Here is an 18,253-nt window from a genome sequence, read left to right on the forward strand (position 1 = left end):
ACTGAGATGTGGGATATGGGACTTTCTGTGCTAGAACTGGGACAGTCCAGGCAAAGGTGATGGTGGGTCGTTTTACTCCCGAGTCACCTTAGCTGGTCCCACCTCCCTCTGGGCCTTAAAGTGGAGGGTGTCAGACTGGATGATTGTTGAGAAACAGACAGCCCTGGACTTTGAGGATTTAGATGGTGTTGGAACATGTCCAGACTGGTAAAACAAACCTTCCAAACCTGGTCTACTGGTTCAAACACAGCTCAGAAGAATTTTTCCCTGGCTGTCCTCACTTAACTCCTTGTTTGTGCCGGGTATTGGAGTCAAGGGTGGAAAGAGCCCTGAGGAGGTGCCGCTGACTTGTGACTCTAAGAAATAAATCACGTCTAAGCGGTATGTTTTTCACCTTCAGAGGCAGCCTGGCTAGAATTCCTGCCCCCAGGCCCCAGTGCTTTCTCTGGCCTGACCACTCCAGACACGAGGGAAAGGAATGAGGATGGGGACACTGGGCAAGGGCAGAGATTTGTGTTGTGACCTGGATGGGAAAACACTTTTAAATGAAATATAAAACCTCCAAAACTTCTGAGACAAAATGACTCACACATATACACATTGGTATGTCCATCCAAGGACATAATAGCATTGTTTGTAATAGTGAAAGATCAAAAGCAATCCTCATAAGGGAGCTGCTGCTGCTGCTGCTAAGTTGCTTCAGTCGTGTCCAACTCTGTGCAACTCCATAGACGGCAGCCCACGAGGCTCCCCCGTCCCTGGACTTCTCCAGGCAAGAACACTGGAGTGGGTTGCCATTTCCTTCTCCAATGCATGAAAGTGAAAAGTGAAAGTGAAGACACTCAGTCGTGTTCGACTCTTAGCAACCCCATGGACCGCAGCCTACCAGGCTCCTCCGTCCATGGGGTTGTCTAGGCAAGAGTACTGGAATGAGTTGCCATTGCCTTCTCTGAATAGGGGAGCTAGGTAAAGAAAGTGTTATCTACTTAAACAATGCAAAATACTATGAAGTCATAAAATTAGATCATGGATAAGCCTTGAAGACATTATGCTAAGTGAAATTGATCAGACACAAAAGGACAAATACTGTATGATTCTACTTAGGTGAGGTACCTATAAGAAAGGGAATTCATAGAGACTGAAAAAGTAGAATGCTGGCTCCCAGGGGCTGGAGACTGAGGAAATAGGGAGTTGTATTAATGTTGTTTAATGGAGACAGGGTGTCTGGGAAGTTGGAAAAGTTCTAGAGATGGAGAGTAGTGATGGTTGCACAATACTGTGAATGTCCTTGATGCCACTGAATTATGCACCTAAAAATGGTAAATTTTAGGTTATATATGTTTTACCACAATAAAATATATATATAGGAAAACATGATTGATATATTTATATAGTTTCAAATAAAAAAGCATATTATAGAATCATATTGTTTAATTGGTTATAAATAAAATAAATTTTGTGTATGTGTGTGTGAACAAATCTCTCGATGCTTCTGGAGGGAAACCTGGAAGGAGCTGTGCCATGGTTTTCTCCAAATACTGGCTTGGGGGTGGGAGTAGAATGCTGCCTTTCTTTCACTTTTTATTTTGTATACTTCTCACTTCTTGGAATTCATTTATGCTAAGCATGTACTCTTGTTGTCTATTTTTTAAAAAGGCAATAAATAGAAGAATGATGCCGCTGCTGCCTGGCGAGCTGCACTGAGGTGCCCAGGGTAGCGGGAGCCCCTAGCAGCCCGAGGTCCCTCCCACCACGCCGCTGGGTCCCCCTGTTCTCGTACCACCAGCAAGGAGAACATGGTCTGCCCCACGTTGAAGCCGTGCCGCCAGTTGTGGTAGGTGATCCTGCGGTAGCCCTTACTCAGGGAATACATGAACCGCACCAGGGCCTGCGAACACACACACGGCACACTGTAAGGCAGCAGCACCGCACTGGGGCGGGCAGGGGGGCCTGCCTGGCCGAGCCCCTCAGTGTTCCGGTCCCCACGCAGGACCACAGTGGGAGGAGCAATAGGTGCACTAAGACTGTGAGAGCACTTTCAGACGGCTGGATACTATGACAATGGACGTGGTTATGAAACAAGGCCCTGGGAGAAGCTTGGAGGAAGTGTAGGAGAGAAAACCAAAGGTGTGTTGAGATCAGTGGTTCTCAAACTTGAGTGCATATCTGCATCGCTGTGGGATATGGGAAGGTCTTGTTAAAACAACTTCTGATTCCTCACAGACAGTGGAGAGAGGAGGGGGAGAAAGAGGGTGTATGTGTGGGTGTTGGTGGACCCGTGCTGGCATTGATCCATTTTCAGGTGATATTGATGTGGTTTAAAGCACAGTTAGGACTGCTGCTTTAATCAAAGAAGTCTGGGAAATTCTGCACACAGTACACCCCCAGCTCCACCTTTTCTGTCCATCCCCATGCCTCTAGATGCACAGCACACCTAAGGAATCCTGCAGGGGAAAAAGCCCTGTCTAAATGGATTTAACACACATTTCCCACCCTGTTGAACTGTAGGAACTTTTTTTTTTGGCATCACTTTTATCCACAACCTTCAGAACTCAGTGCCTCAGAACCTACCTTGAGAAACATCACAGCTCAGAAGAACCATGTGTCTCTTTTCTGGTAAATGACTCATCTGTGTGATGTGACTAATGCTTTAAATCTTAAAAACTGAGAGTACACTCTTTCTAAGGCAGTTTACAGATTGAGGTTTTTTTTGTTTTGTTTTGTTTTTTAAGCAAGAAAGGAAGGGAAAAAAAGGGAAACCAAAGGTTTGTTTCAACCTCACCTCCTGAGGAATGTGAAATTTATCCACCACTTTGAGCTCATAGTACATCTGAATTCCACATTTCACCAGCTCCAGTTCCGTCAGGGGCAGGTCGCTGAAGTGGAATTTATTAATTTCATATTTGTCTGCATCTGGCAGCTCTCCTTGCTGTATGAAACATGGAGTCAAGTGACTGGAGCACATGAGGAATCCCTTGGTCCCTCCCTCACCCCACCCCCCACCAGCCCTGTCCCTGATCTGAGTCTGCTGGAAGGATCAGAGCAGAGTGGCAAGGGCCACACTTGGCAGAGATGCTCCCCACACATGCTTGGGGCACGCACGCCCTGTGCTTGCAACAGGTCAGGACCGGCGCTGCTGCCCAGCTCACCAGGATCTCAGCCAGTTCTTCTTCCTCGCATTCCCACGGCTCCTTCCCATACACCTCTCTGGTTTTCTGCCAGGGCCCGAAAGAGCAAAGAAAAACATTAGTTTACTATATCTGAGGTCAAAGTATGTCTCTACTTTTCCATTTCCTTTTTTCTTCTTCCTCCAAAGTTCTTGCAACAGAGCTACCAACTCAGAGAGGCTCCCATTCAGCGTTTATTGACAAGTAATTCAAGGTCATGGGATTTGGAGTCATGGAGTCCTGCGTGCAAATTCAAGCTCTACCAATTGGATCCCCCATTCCTCATCTGCAAAATGGGGATACTAAAAGTACTTAACTGGCAGATTAAAATTAGATTATCCAAAGTCATTTAAAAAAATGTATATGAAATTGAAATAATGCATGTAAATCACTGAGAGCAGTGCTCAGTATATAGTGAGTGCTAGGGTTAAATAATGCTGTTGACATTCTTACTGTTTTTATTACTAACTGGGAGCCTGGAGGTCTTGCTCATGGCCCTGGCTTTTCCTCTTACTATGTGACTTGAGCCAAGTTCCTTCCCCTCTGGTCCTGTTTTCCCTGTGTTACAGGGGGAGAGGAACCTGGACCCAATAACTTGTTCCAGATTTCTTGATCTAGAGCACAGTCTACCTACTTTTAACTGGTTCACTATGCCTCCATAGGGCTTCCCTTGTGTCTCAGCTGGTATAGAATCTACCTGCAATGCGGGAGACCTGGGTTTGATCCCTGGGTTGGGAAGATCTCCTGGAGAAGGGAAAGGCGACCCACTCTAGTTCAGAAATGCCCTCTGAACACATTGGCTTATATTTTTTCAACTTGTGCAGTGCATAAACCCAACAAGTCTTGGGAACTCAGCTGGGTATCATATCTAATGCTCTTTGGTTAATTCAGTTTCTTTCTAAAATCTTGATCTTTTTGAGTCCAAAATTCCAGGAATGGTAGATCACTGATTCTCACATATCTTGGAAAGCCTGTCATCCTATTTCCCACCCACGTAGGATTCTCCTCTATAGCATCCTTGATATGTGATCATCCAGCCTGTGTTGCAATATTTCCCATGACAGGGTGCTCCCTACCTTCCAAGGAAGCCCTTTCATAACAGTGATAATTTGCTCATTATCCTGATAAATGTTAAATGAGAACTATTTAGTGAGCTGTGTGATTTGGGGATAACTTCCTTTCCCCTTCTAGGCCTCAATTTCTTCATGTCTACAATAGGGTGAAAATCCTTACTGTGCCCATCTTACTGGGCTATTGTAAGCATGACAGGTATGAAATACCAGATATACTCTATAGCGATGAAACTATGTGATGGCTTCCTGCCAACATCTGACGCTACCCTCTGAACTATTTCTTTGCTCAGAAAGTTTGACCTCCTAAGCAGGTCTGATCCTGTCTCTGTAATTTAGAGCAAGACTCTCTGAGCCCCCACCTTCTCAGCTATAAAATAGGTGCGGTTAGCTGACCTCACGGAGGGAGGCTCTGAGCAACTGACCATTGTCCATTGGTCTGTCAGATAGAGCTTCCTCTCAGAGTGGGAATTGTGGTTGGTGACTCCATCTCTAGTACCAACCAAGTCAGCCCTGAGCACAGAGGAAAATGGAGTTTCTAGAGCTGTTAAGCCAAGGCATGGTTTTAAGACTGAGGTAACTTGAGAGTCCCTTGGACTGCAAGGAGATCCAACCAGTCCTTCCTAAAGGAGATCAGTCCTGGATGTTCATTGGAAGGACTGATGTTGAAGCTGAAATTCCAATACTTTGGCCACCTGATGTGAAGAGCTGACTCATTTGAAAAGACCCTGATGCTGGGGAAGATTGAGGGCAGGAGGAGAAGGGGACAACAGAGGATAAGATGGTTGGATGGCATCACTGACTCAATGGACTTGGGTTTGGGTGGACTCTGGGAGTTGGTGATGGACAGGGAGGCCTGGCATGCTGTGGTTCATGGGGTTGCAAAGAGTCAGACATGACTGAGTGACCGAACTGAACTGAACCCTGGGAGGGATAGCTGTTCCCAGAACAGCCTTTTCTTGAGGAGAAACGGGAAAACCACTACCCACCAAGATTGTCTGAATTTCTTCATTGTCACACTTCACGTGGTATTTCACCATGTCTTGGAAAATATCCTTCCTGTTTTCAAGTTTGTTCATCAACTCATAAGTGTCAGGATTTAAGACAGACCAGCCCAGGAACTGGGCCAAAGACTGAAAGGAAAGAAAGGAAGAATCAAAGGGAGAACATTCTGGTCTGGTCCTTTCTCTGTAACCTGGGGCAAGACTCTCTAAGCCTCTATCTTCTCAGCTATAAAACAGGTGTGGTTAGCTGTGTGCTGGCCTCCTCAAAGGGATGCCATGAGGATAAGATAAAATGATGGATGAGAATACACTTTGAGTAAAGCTCTAGCACAAAGCATCGTCCTCATGCATAACAGCTTCACAAAAAGGGAATGTGTTGTCCCCATGTGGGGACAGAGGACATAAATGAACTCTGTGCTTTCTGCTCAACTTTGCTGTGAACCTAAAGCTTCTCTAAAAGGTAAAGTTTGCTAATTTTTAAAGAAGGGAATATAGATTTCTTTGACAACAGAGGCAGTGCAGGAGGACAGTCAAACAAAAACATCGGATCAGGAAAGTATGTACGAGGTGAGCCCCCATCCCTGCTGGGCTGGGACAGCAGCATGCTAGGTCCCCGCCACGTGGCTCTGGAAGTCCCACATCCAGAGTCACCTCTGAATCCCACGTCCAGAAGCCTCCTTAAAAACCATACCTCCATGAGGGTCTCATCCATTTCATCAAAGGGTTTTCCATCTTTGCGATTGTAAAACGTGGCCACCCCAACAATTTCCTCCTTCTTGTTCACAATTGGCATAGAAAGGACATTTTTAATCACCCATCCAGACTCATCCAGAGGCTCTTTCTGCAAGAGAAGAGCCAGAATAAGTTGCCCGGGTACCAGGCTACAGAGACATCCATGATGGATTTCATGCTGTGTTGTGACCCTGCTTGGCCGAGGGGTTGGCAGGTTAGACCTTGCTGGGTTACGCCTGGTTTTAGTCACCAAACGCCATGAACAGTTTTGCCCATCTGGTGGGAGCTCCATAAGCCAAATAGCAATACCATTTTCATTCCTAAGATATCAGGGCCGTTATGTGCCAGGCAGTGAGTTGTGTGTTGCTGGCTCTAAGGATGCCCACAGACAGTACAAGGAGGCAGTATTTCCCTTTCAGACACAGGAGCTGACTGTGGAGGACTGGCTTGGCAGGGGCCCTGGTGATACTTGTAACTTTGAACTCATCAAGTAGATTTAACCTGCACCTTTTGACTGCCTATCTGCCTGTCTGTGTTCCTTTTGGCATGTCATTTTATCTCCATGGGCCTCAATTTTCTCATCTATACGTGGGGACAGTCGTAAGAGTCTATGCCTCATGGGACAAATGAGAAAATAGAGGTGAGATTTCTTGGTCAATTAGAAGGTGCTCTTTGTGAGTCATTTCCTATTTGATCCTCACTTCCATCATCTATAAAAATGGGAATAACTAGACTAGATACTTTCTAGGCTCTTTTCCCACTGATTCATTACAGATTTATCAAATGTTTTACAACGTGCAAGAGCTAGAATCTGAGGAAACCAAGGCAAGTAAGGCACAGGTGTTGTTCTCAAGTTGCCCATCATCTGGAAGGTAAGGAGACCATCAGATGGCATGCAGGAAATTCTCTCAGTGTCTGTGGGAACCAGGGAAGGGAAGGAAGTCAAGAAAGCTTTCCTGGAGTTGGAGAGTCTTCCAGCTCAGAGGTTCCAAGGTTTTGAAGGTGGCAAGATGATGGTTATTATTATTTCTGTGACACTGGTATCACCTGGTAGGAGAGTGACCCCATAGGGATGAAGAACATAGTCCAAAGGGCGCAGGGCTGTCAGTCAGGAAACTTGAGTTTAAGGCCTGCCTTCCTCCCCACTCTCTTCCTCACCTTGGGGGAGTCCCTTCCCTAAGAAGGCCCTGATAAGGAGGCAGATTTTATCAAGAGTGAAATGGGAAAGCATTAAAGATTTTTAAGGAGAGAAGTTATTTGGACAGGCATGGTCTATGTTTGCCAGGAGCTCATGATCTCATGGGGAGAGAGACATGTGGAGTGCTGGCCAGGAGAAGGGTAGAGAAGGGAATCTCAGGGGGGCCTGAGTTCATCCAGAAGGAATCAAGGACTGTGTCCTTGAGAAATTACATTTGAGCAGTAAAAAATGGAGAGAGGATTGCAGGAAAGAGAAGGCTTGTGGAAGGGAGAGTAGACCAATGAGCCTGAGGGGAGAGTGGCAGGAGGAAATTCTAGAGAGGGAGACAGAGGCCAGGTCACACAGGGCCTGGAAGTTTTGAGTTTAAAAAGCATTAAAGATTTTTAAGGAGAGAAGTTATTTGGACAAGCATGGTCTATGTTTGCCAGGAGCTCATGATCTCATGAGGAGAGAGACATGTGGAGTGCTGGCCAGGAGAGGGGTAGAGAAGTTTTTTTAAAAACATCACTTGGGCTACTTTGTGGAGATAGAAGACTATGATCTAAAAACAAGATCAGATTTGACTTATGAATATGAGTAAGCTGTAATCAGATGACTTGGGTAAAGACCAAGCTCTCTTTTGGTTATAATCATGGTAGCAACTCTCAGCAACAACCTGCCTTGTCACACTGATATGATCAACATCACAACACAAAGCATACAGTTTTAACCTTGGAAGGATATTCTCCCTAAGGTCTTTCATAATGTTCTTTAAGGAGTAAACACATAAGCCACTAATATTTATATGAGTCATTTTTATTTCCTTCTTCATTATTTTCTGACCACTCATGATTTGTTTTCTGTATATCTAGAATGCTAAACTCAAAATATTGACAGGGCACCTGCAACTGAAGATGTTAAGAAAGATGAGCCACAACCTTTGACCTAAGGAAGCCAATATTTTGCCAAGAAGAATTAGTCTAAAAGGCAAGGAAGGAGCATAAAATACGAGGGAAGGGAAATGAAGTGACAAATACAAACTCCTTGGCATGGACTTCCAGGCCCTGTGTGACCTGGCCTCTGTCTCCCTCTCTAGAATTTCCTCCTGCCACTCTCCCCTCAGGCTCATTGGTCTACTCTCCCTTCCACAAGCCTTCTCTTTCCTGCAATCCTCTCTCCATTTTTTACTGCTCAAATGTAATTTCTCAAGGACACAGTCCTTGATTCCTTCTGGATGAACTCAGGCCCCCCTGAGATTCCCTCCTCTACCGTTGTCCTGGCCAGCACTCCACATGTCTCTCTCCCCATGAGGTCATGAGCTCCTGGCAAACACAGACCATGCCTGTCTGGTCCACCTCTGTAGCCAGCGGAGCATTGTGCCAATGGCTGGCCCAGACCGTGTCCTCCACAACATTTTTTTAAAAAGACACACAGACAACATCAAATGGAATACTAAACAAGATTCTGTGATCATCTTAAGGAGACAGAAATGATACTCAGCCAGGGGAAGTAGAATAAAACTTCATAAAAGTTTCATAGCATTGAGTCTGTCATTGAAGGGTCAAGAGATGGTAGTGAGAGAGATGGTAGTGAGAGAGAGAACTGCATAAGCAAAGGTCCTGAGGCCAGAAAGCAAAGGCTATAAACCTTAAAATCAAATGGAACCTTGGCATTTACCAAATTAATTCTCTCCCCACTTCCATTGGCACATGACTTTTTTGTACTCACATTTTCACTTTATTGAGATTGCTTCCCAATAACGTAGATAGATTTTAATGTATTCTAATCCTCCTTGCGGGGAAAAATACCAAGTAACTAAGATAGCAAATGAAAAATGACTTACCTGGAATGCAAAAAAGTCCTCTGAAGGCGCATTCATGATGTTGCAAATCTGAAAGCCATGGAGAGGAATGATGGGGTTTTAATTAGCCTTGATAGAGTACACTTCAAGGACACTGGGCATGCTATTTTCAAAAATACCACATCCTTGCCCCACGGCACTCACATTCTTTTTGTTAGGTAGACATGCTCATGATGGTTTTGAATTATTAACTGAGGTTACTGAACAGGAAAGCTGCCGTATAAACATGACTTCTTACCATTTGCCTTACTTCTGAGTCATTTCTAAACTTTGAGAAAGTTAAGGCTACAATTTGTCATTTTTAGAAGCTGTATAGTGTCCCATTTTCTTTTTTTACATTAACTTTTTCTTCGTATTTCATTTTTTTAGTTTTATGTATCCATAGACCTGTTCTTTTTCAGATGCTTTTCCCGTATAGGTTTTTATGGAGTATGTGTAGAGTTCCCTGTGCTATGCAGTAGATCATTGTTGATTATCTATTTTATATATAGTAGAGTATATATACTAATCTGAACCTCCGAATTTATCCCTCCCCCGCCACTACCTTTCCCCTTTAGGTAACAGTAAGTTTGTTTTCTAAGCCTGTGACTCTGTTTCTGTTTTGTGTGTAAGTTCATTTGTGTCCCTTTCTTTAGACTCCATACATACCTGATAGCATGTGCTTTGTAGATATCACATACAATCACTTACATGTGGAATATAATTTATTGTTTGTAGACTTTTTGATGATGGCCGTACTGACCAGTGTGAGGTGATAACCTCATTGTAGTTTTGATTTGCATTTATCCAATAATTAGTCATGTTGAGCATATGTTTTTGGCCGTCTGTATGCTTTGTTTGGAGAAATACCTGTTTAGAATCTTCTGCCGAGTTTTTGATTGCATTTTCCTTTTTTGGGGGGGTAGAGATCTGTATGAACTTTCTGTAAATTTTGGAGATTAATCCTTTGTTGGTTACTTTGCAAATATTTTCTCCATTCTGTGAGTTGTCTTTTTGTTCTGTTTGTGGTTACTTTTCCAGAAAAGCATCTATTTCTGCTTTATTGACTATGCCAAAGCCTTTGACTCTGTGGATCACAATAAACTGTGGAAAATTCTGAAAGAGATGGGAATACCAGACCACCTGATCTGCCTCTTGAGAAATTTGTACACAGGTCAGGAAGCAACAGTTAGAACTGGACATGGAACAGCAGACTGGTTCCAAATAGGAAAAGGAGTTCGTCAAGGCTGTATATTGTCACCCTGTTTATTTAACTTATATGCAGAGTACATCATGAGAAACGCTGGACTGGAAGAAACACAAGCTGGAATCAAGATTGCCGGGAGAAATATCAATCACCTCAGATATGCAGATGACACCACCTTATGGCAGAAAGTGAAGAGGAAATAAAAAGCCTCTTGATGAAAGTGAAAGTGGAGAATGAAAAAGTTGGCTTAAAGCTCAACATTCAGAAAACGAAGATCATGGCATCCGGTCCCATCACTTCATGGGAAATAGATGGGGAAACAGTGGAAACAGTGTCAGATTTTATTTTTCTGGGCTCCAAAATCACTGCAGATGGTGACTGCTGCTGCTGCTGCTGCTGCTAAGTCGCTTCAGTCATGTCTGACTCTCTGCGACCCCAGAGATGGCAGCCCACCAGGCTCCCCTGTCCCTGGGATTCTCCAGGCAAGGACACTGGAGTGGCTTGCCATTTCCTCCTCCAATGCATGAAAGTGAAAAGTGCAAGTGAAGTCGCTCAGTCGTGTCCGACTCCTAGCAACCCCGTGGACTGCAGCCTACCAGGCTCCTCCGTCCATGGGATTTTCCAGGGAAGAGTACTGGAGTGGGGTGACTGCAGCCATGAAATTAAAAGATGCTTACTCCTGGGAAGGAAAGTTATGACCAACCTAGATAGCATATTGAAAAGCAGAGACATTACTTTGCCAACAAAGGTCCGTCTAGTCAAGGCTATGGTTTTTCCTGTGGTCATGTATGGATGTGAGAGTTGGACTGTGAAGAAGGCTGAGCGCTGAAGAATTGATGCTTTTGAACTGTGGTGATGGAGAAGACTCTTGAGAGTCCCTTGGACTGCAAGGAGATCCAACCAGTCCATTCTGAAGGAGATCAGCCCTGGGATTTCTTTGGAAGGAATGATGCTAAAGCTGAAACTCCAGTACTTTGGCCACCTCATGTGAAGAGTTGACTCATTGGAAAAGACTCTGATGCTGGGAGGGATTGGGGGCAGGAGGAGAAGGGGACGACAGAGGATGAGATGGCTGGATGGCATCACTGACTCGATGGACGTGAGTCTGATGAACTCCGGGAGTTGGTGATGGACAGGGAGGCCTGGCGTGCTGCAATTCATGGGGTTGCAAAGAGCTGGACACGACTGAGCGACTGATGTGATCTGATAGCTACACAAAAGCTTTTAAGTTTAAATAGGTCTCATTTATTTATTTTTGCTTTTATTTGCATTTCTCTAGGAGGTGGATCTAAAAAGATATTGGTGTGATTTATGTCAGAGAGTGTTCTGCCTCTGTTTTCCTCTGGGAGTTTTATAGAGTTTGGTCCTACATTTAGATCTTTAATTCATTTTGAGTTTATTTTTGTACATGGTGTCAGAGAATGTTCTAATATCACTCTTTTACACATAGCTGTCCAGTTTCCCAGCACCACTTATTGAAGAGACTGTCTTTTCTCCATTGTATGTTTTTGCTTTCTTTGTCGTAGATTAATTGGCCATAGCTCGTGGGTGTATTTCTGCATTTTTTATCCTGTTCCATTGATCTGTAAGTCTGTCTTTGTACTGACACCATACTGTTTTGGTTACTGTAGTTTCATAGTAAGGTGTCCCATTTTCTTTCCCCTTTTTGTTCAGGATTGGATTATGTCCTGAACAAAACTATGTGTTTTTAAAAATTAATATAAATAATGCTATAAATAAACATCTTTGAAACGATTATATTTGTTTTGCCAGGCAAGAGTTTTTCCTTGTGGTATAAATGTCACAGCAGATGAAGAAATAAAAAGTGCTGTAGCTCTGGTTGCATGTTGCAAAATTTCTCTCCTGACAACTAGGCCAGTTTACTCTACTGCACCAGTGATACTTATCTGATCCCTCCAGAGCCCTGCCCATGGGGCTACTGTTCAGATTTTTCCATAAGATGTTGCAGAAAACCCAAATGAACTTTTTGGCCTACCCAGTAGTAACCATCCAGGTTTTCTCTTTCTTCTCTTGCATTTTCTACCTTCTCATTACCCACCCACACCTCAGAAGACTGCCTGCTGGTTTCTGTCCCCACTCCCCTATCCCGCCACCTTACCACCAAGCCTGTTCTCATTAGGGACATCAGTGACCACCTAATTGCCAAACCCAGTGGGGATTTTCAGTTCTTATCTCACTGGATCACTTTTGTTGCATTTGGTATTCTCTCTCTTTATTGAAATTTTCCACTCCCTTGGTTTCCATGACACTACCCACTCCTGGGTCTCCAGACACTTCTGAACCCTTCTACCAATTTTCCTTTCCCCCCCTTTTTTTTTTTTAATTTTTTAAATTAATTTTATTTTATTTTTAAACTTTACATAATTGTATTAGTTTTGCCAAATATCAAAATGAATCTTCACACACTCTTCTTCCGCCACCCAATCTTTAAATGTTGGCATCCTCCAATATCCTAATTGAGTTCCTCTCCCTGGTAACTTTATCCACACTCATGGTTTCAAGTACCATCTGCTACTAGGAGCAAAATGGTCAAGGATTATAATATTTTCTGTACTATAATATCTTCTGCATTGTAGTCAGTATGAATCTCTACCTCTTGTGGACACGAATCTCCAACTTCATCCCTTATTTACCTCCACAGTGGCAGCGTCATCTGTTTAGCTACTTGCTGGACACCTACTCTTGAAAAAAGTCTCTGTCACACCTTACCTGAAACTGATCTCAGCAGGTAACATCCAAACCTGGAGGCAGCATTATCCATCCAGTCTAGACATCTGAAGTTGGCTTTGACTCTTCTCTCCCTGTCTCTCTGCTCACAGTCAGTCACGAAGCCCTCTCACTGTTAGATTGAGTTCTGATCCTCCTCTCTCCACCTCGTCTTTGTTTGAGTCGTGAGTATTAAATGACCAAATGTATTTACTGCCTGGCTTATCATCAGCACTCTGTGGCTGTTTAGTGTTCTTTACTGCCTCTGCCTTTGTTGAGATGTTCATCATCTCTTGTTTGTGATGACATACTTTTCTCTCTGCTTCCAATCTTAAGTCTCTTCAGGCCTATTTTCCAGGGAGCTTTCAGAATTTTCTTTCTAAAATGAAATTTATTGTGTCAACCTCTTACTTAAAAACCTGTCACCTGTGGATTAAAGTTCCACCCTCTTGATCTAGCATCCAAGCTGCTGTGGTCTGGCCCCTCCCTTTTTCCCTCTCAAGCCTCATCTCTCGCCATCTTCCTGTCTCAAACCTAACACTCCAGCTACTCCAAACTGCACACACCATGTTGCTCCCAACCTCCAAGCTCGAGTTGTTGGCCCGTGTTGTTTTCTCCACCATGTTGCTTCCTGGTCCCTACCTGCCTTACCCCTATTTATTTTAAAACTCAACTCATACCAAAACACCCTGGAAAGTAAAGGCTGGTTTAGATGCCCCCCCACCCCGCTTTGTATTCCTAGAATATACCATGTACATCTTTATTGTGACCCTATTGCATTATAATATAAATATCTGTTCATAAAGATATCTCCCATTTGATGATGAGCTTCAGGACAGCAATTATTTGATTCATCTATCTTTGTATCCCCACAGCCAACCACAGCACCTGGCACATAGAGAATGCCCAATAAATAAACACCCTGATACATGAACAGCCCTGTGTACTGTGTGCCTGGGAAAAGATACCTCTATATCTTTATGAGTGGCCTTAGATTCAGGGGTGATGTGCTGCTAATACCCATGGCCCTTCTCTCGAGGGCAGGGGATGCTGTCACGCTACCCTGGACCCTGTGGGTAGGGCATGTGGGAGACAGCATTTGAGCTCCACTGTGTGGTTAGAAATGTGGTAGGGATGGGAGCTTGGGAGGGGCAACCAGGTCTCTGGGATAAGAGGCTGGGTCTTGCTCTGTGGTGAGCCTCGTGGACCAGCCAGTCATGACATTATCCCTGATATTTGCATAAGTATCTTTGGTTGTCAGGGAGATTTACACTTCTCTGTCTCATGTTTATTCAAATGTCAATTCTCTGCACATCCCCTTGGACCAGCCATCAGGTGAGTTGAGAAACGAGAGAATCAGGCTTTGAGAGATCCATGCTTCCCATAGTTTTTCCCACTCTCTTGATCTGAAATCCCTTCACTCTTCAACATTAAGAAGAATGATTCAAAAACTGATTCAAAACTCTCCCCCTTCAATGTTATATTACTTACCAGGCCATTTTGGGCAACATAAGTGGGGAGACCGCTCACTAAAGCCCAGTGGTCTGGAGGAGGATTCCTGTCAAGACCAAAGACAGTGGTGACTTTTGAGGTGGGGACAGATGGACTAAAAACTTGAAACTGGATCTTATCCTCCCTCTTCCCTCTGGTGGCTCCAAGTACCACCCCCACCAAGATCAAGCCCCAAATCTTGGCTAAGCATCTTAATGCCCAAATGTAGACATTGAGGAAAAAGTCACAAATCTGTTATATGGATTTCATGCTCTCTAAGAGACAAAATTGATCCAACAGATGGTTATTGGCTGCTGAGCAAAACCAGATGCCATCATTTCCCTCCACCAGTCCTTATGTAGAGTGAGTTGCTCAATACCGTGGAGAGTGAGGGAAACCCTCCTAGGATGAGCTCCTACCACATGCCAAGCACTAAGCTAGGTGCTTTGCATACTTATTTATCCCTCATTCCCAAGTGACTCAGATGGTAAAGCATCTGCCTGCATTGCAGGAGACCTGGGTTTGATTCCTGGATCAGAAAGATCCCATGGAGAAGGGAATGGCAGCCCACTCCAGTATTCTTGCCTGGAAAATTCCATGGACAGAGGAACCTGGCAGGCTATAGTCCATGGGATCGCAAAGAGCGAGACACGACTGAGTGACTAACATACACAGCAATATCACAATTTAGATTTATATATTTATTTTATATTGGAGAAGGCAATGGCACCCTACTCCAGTACTCTTGCCTAGAAAATCCCACGGATGGAGGAGCCTGGAAGGCTGCAGTCCATAGGGTTGCTGAGGGTCGGACACGACTGAGCGACTTCGCTTTTACTTTTCACTTTCATGCATTGGAGAAGGAAATGGCAACCCACTCCAGTGTTCTTGCCTGGAGAATCCCAGGGATGGGGGAGCCTGGTGGGCTGCTGTCTATGGGGTCGCACAGAGTCGGACACGACTGAAGTGACTTAGCATAGCATAGCATAGCATATTTATTTTATATGGTATATTTTTACTTGTTTATTGCTAAAAATACACAGAAAAATGTATTAAGAACTTCAGTTGTTTGGAAGTGAACACCTATGGAACTATACCTATGAAACTTGAACAACCTGTTGGCATCTTGGAAACCCCTAACCTGCCCCTCCCACTCACAACCTTCTCCTGAACCCCAAAGGGAACGGTTGTCCCAACTTTAGGATTCTTGCTTTTCTGTGGAGTTTTACCACCTGGTTTCCTGTACCCTGTTTCACATATTTTTCAACTTCATTCAGGTAGAATCATTCAATGTACATGCATTATTTTGTTGGACTTCTTTTTCATGTTGCTGTAATTCATTTGTTTGATAGACTTAAACCATTTTTCCTTGTAAGATTGTATATAATTTATGCATTCAACTGTTGATGGACATTCCCCTTCAGTCAGTTCAGTTCAGTTCAGTCGCTCAGTCGTGTCCGACTCTTTGCAACCCCGTGAATCGCAGCACGCCAGGCCTCCCTGTCCATCACCAAATCCCGGAGTTCACTGAGACTCACGTCCATTGAATCAGTGATGCCATTCAGCCATCTCATCCTCTGTCATCCCCTTCTCCTCCTGCTCCCAATCCCTCCCAGTTAGTGTGAGTCTAATATGAATATTCTAACACTCTGGTGTGTGCGTGCTCTCAGTTCCATGTGGTATTTCTGGAGTAGAAATACTGGGTCGTAATATGTGCATATCTTCAACTTTACTTGAGAAAGCCAGACTGTTTTCTAAAATCCAATTTGCACCACCACTGGTGGTATATTAGAGTTCCCTTTGCTCCATGTCTCTGTCAATGCTTTAGTATTTTCAGACATTAAAAAAATATATACTTTTAGACTAATAAAGTTCTCTATGGAAATAATTATAACGTGTTTCTGTTAATGTGACAGATTTTATAGATTGATTGTTCTAATGTTGGCCTTGCATTCCTGGAATAAATTCAATTGGGTCATGATTTATAACCCTTTTTAGTTATTATCTGCTAAAATTTTTTTAGGATCTTTGCATCTAGGTTCACAAGTAAGCTTGGTATGAATTTTCCTCTTTCCTACAGACTTTGTTGAGTTTTGGTGTCAAGTTTATACTAGTCACTTTTTTTTTCTCTATTCTCTTAGATAATTTGTATGAGAATTGTGTTATTTCTTCCTTAAATATTTAGTAAAACTCATCTCTGAAGGCATCTGAGCCTGAAATGTCTTTGTGGAAGGGTTTTAATATATTTTACTGTTATAAGACTATTGTGATTTTCTATTTCTTTGTAATTTATATTTAGTAAGTTTTATTTTTATAGGAATTTGCCTCTTTCATCTAGATTTAAAATATTCTGGGCATAATATCCTTTTATTGTATCCTGTTAGTGTCTGTATGATTGTGGTTATTACCCTTTTCCTTTCTAATACAGTTCATTCGAGTCCCTATTTTTCTTGGTCAGTCTTGCCAGAAATTCATCAATTTTATTAATCTGTCCAAGAAACCAACTTTTGGCATTTGTTCAGTATTTTGTTAATATTTAATTAATTTCTGGGCTTATCTTTATTGTTTTGGAAGGGTATGCTTGCTTGTTGTTAGTTTCTTGAGATCATGTGATGGATAGCTCCTGTCTGCCCCTCCAGAGCCACTTCCAACCTGCTCCTCCCTGTCACGGGAGGCCAGTCCATGTGGATTTCATCAACGGGGTGTCTGGGCTTCTAGCTTCTGACTGAGTTTAGACTGAAGGGGAGACCTGGCCAAAACTACAGGGCGGTAGAACAGGAAGGTCAGGCTATTTATTTCCTTGGGTTCCCCTGGCAGCGTTGTTCTGAGGTTGTTTTGTCTGCACTTCTCTAATGATGGCCTGCTCTATATGAGTATTTCTCCTCACCACATTCTAGAAATTTCCTTGGGGCCCAGAAGTGCTTACAACTTTACTACTAAAATATTCTCTTGTGGTTGGTTTCCTTCATTCCACCCATACACACCTCTGTAATTCATCCCTTTGTAAATAAACCCTCCTTGATTTACCCTGATTAAAAAACTTTTTTGACTGTGCTCGGTCTTAGTGGTGGCACTCAAAATCTTTAGTTGCAGCATTCAAACTCTTAGTTGCGGCCTGTGGGATCTAGTCCCCTGACCAGGACCAAACCCAGGCCCCCTGCACTGGGGGCGTAGAGTCTGAGCCACTGGACCACCAGGGAAGTCCCGAAATACCCTAATTTAAATGTGACACCTAGTATCTGTTGGGGCCCTGGCTGATATAGTTTTGGTACACAGTTTATTACTTTATTTTTTTTATTATTTTCTAGTATGAAAGTGTAATACTGTAAATTTCCCCGTAGGTATGATTTCACTGCATCACATTGGTTTTATCACATATCATGTGATATTGTCATTCTTTTAGTTCAGAAAATATAATAATTTCCATTGAGTTCTTCTTTCATCCATGGATATATGGAAGTATATTCCTTTTTATTTTTTCATAAAAGTAGTTTCTAGTTTCCAAGCATATAAAGATTTTTTTTCTAATTAGCTCTTTGTTATTAGTTTCTAGCATATTTTCATTGTGACTAGAGGACATCTCTGTATGATTTCAATCATTTGAGGTTTGTTTTATGGTTTGTTATATCGCCAGTTATCATAAATGCACAAGTATTCTTGAAAAGACTGAGTGTTCTGTAGTTTGGGTGTGAGATGTCATGTTCTATTAATGTATATATCCATTAGATTGCTGGTAATTATCTTATTTAAATATTCTCTATTCTGTTTATTTTAGTCTGCTGTATCAATTAGCAAACATGAATTTGTCTATACATTCTTAAGTTTCTGTCAGTTTTTG

The 18,253-nt window shown here is 43.1% G+C and overlaps 1 protein-coding gene across 2 annotated transcripts in view; it reads right to left on the reverse strand.

The window, feature by feature from the left end:
* The window catches only part of PDE6A (phosphodiesterase 6A), a 125,451-nt gene that overhangs the window by 26,734 nt on the left and 80,464 nt on the right, over positions 1–18,253 (reverse strand). For both annotated transcript variants that reach the window (XM_070793846.1, XM_070793845.1), the window contains exons 7-13: positions 14,416–14,482; positions 8,994–9,041; positions 5,933–6,082; positions 5,227–5,370; positions 3,150–3,215; positions 2,783–2,929; positions 1,781–1,888 (exon numbers count right to left, since the gene is read on the reverse strand). In XM_070793846.1, the coding sequence (XP_070649947.1) occupies positions 1,781–1,888; positions 2,783–2,929; positions 3,150–3,215; positions 5,227–5,370; positions 5,933–6,082; positions 8,994–9,041; positions 14,416–14,482 (730 nt within the window). The remainder of the gene's footprint in view (positions 1–1,780; positions 1,889–2,782; positions 2,930–3,149; positions 3,216–5,226; positions 5,371–5,932; positions 6,083–8,993; positions 9,042–14,415; positions 14,483–18,253) is intronic.

The sequence above is a fragment of the Bos indicus genome, chromosome 7, assembly GCF_029378745.1.
Source record: "Bos indicus isolate NIAB-ARS_2022 breed Sahiwal x Tharparkar chromosome 7, NIAB-ARS_B.indTharparkar_mat_pri_1.0, whole genome shotgun sequence".
Lineage (NCBI taxonomy): Eukaryota > Metazoa > Chordata > Mammalia > Artiodactyla > Bovidae > Bos > Bos indicus.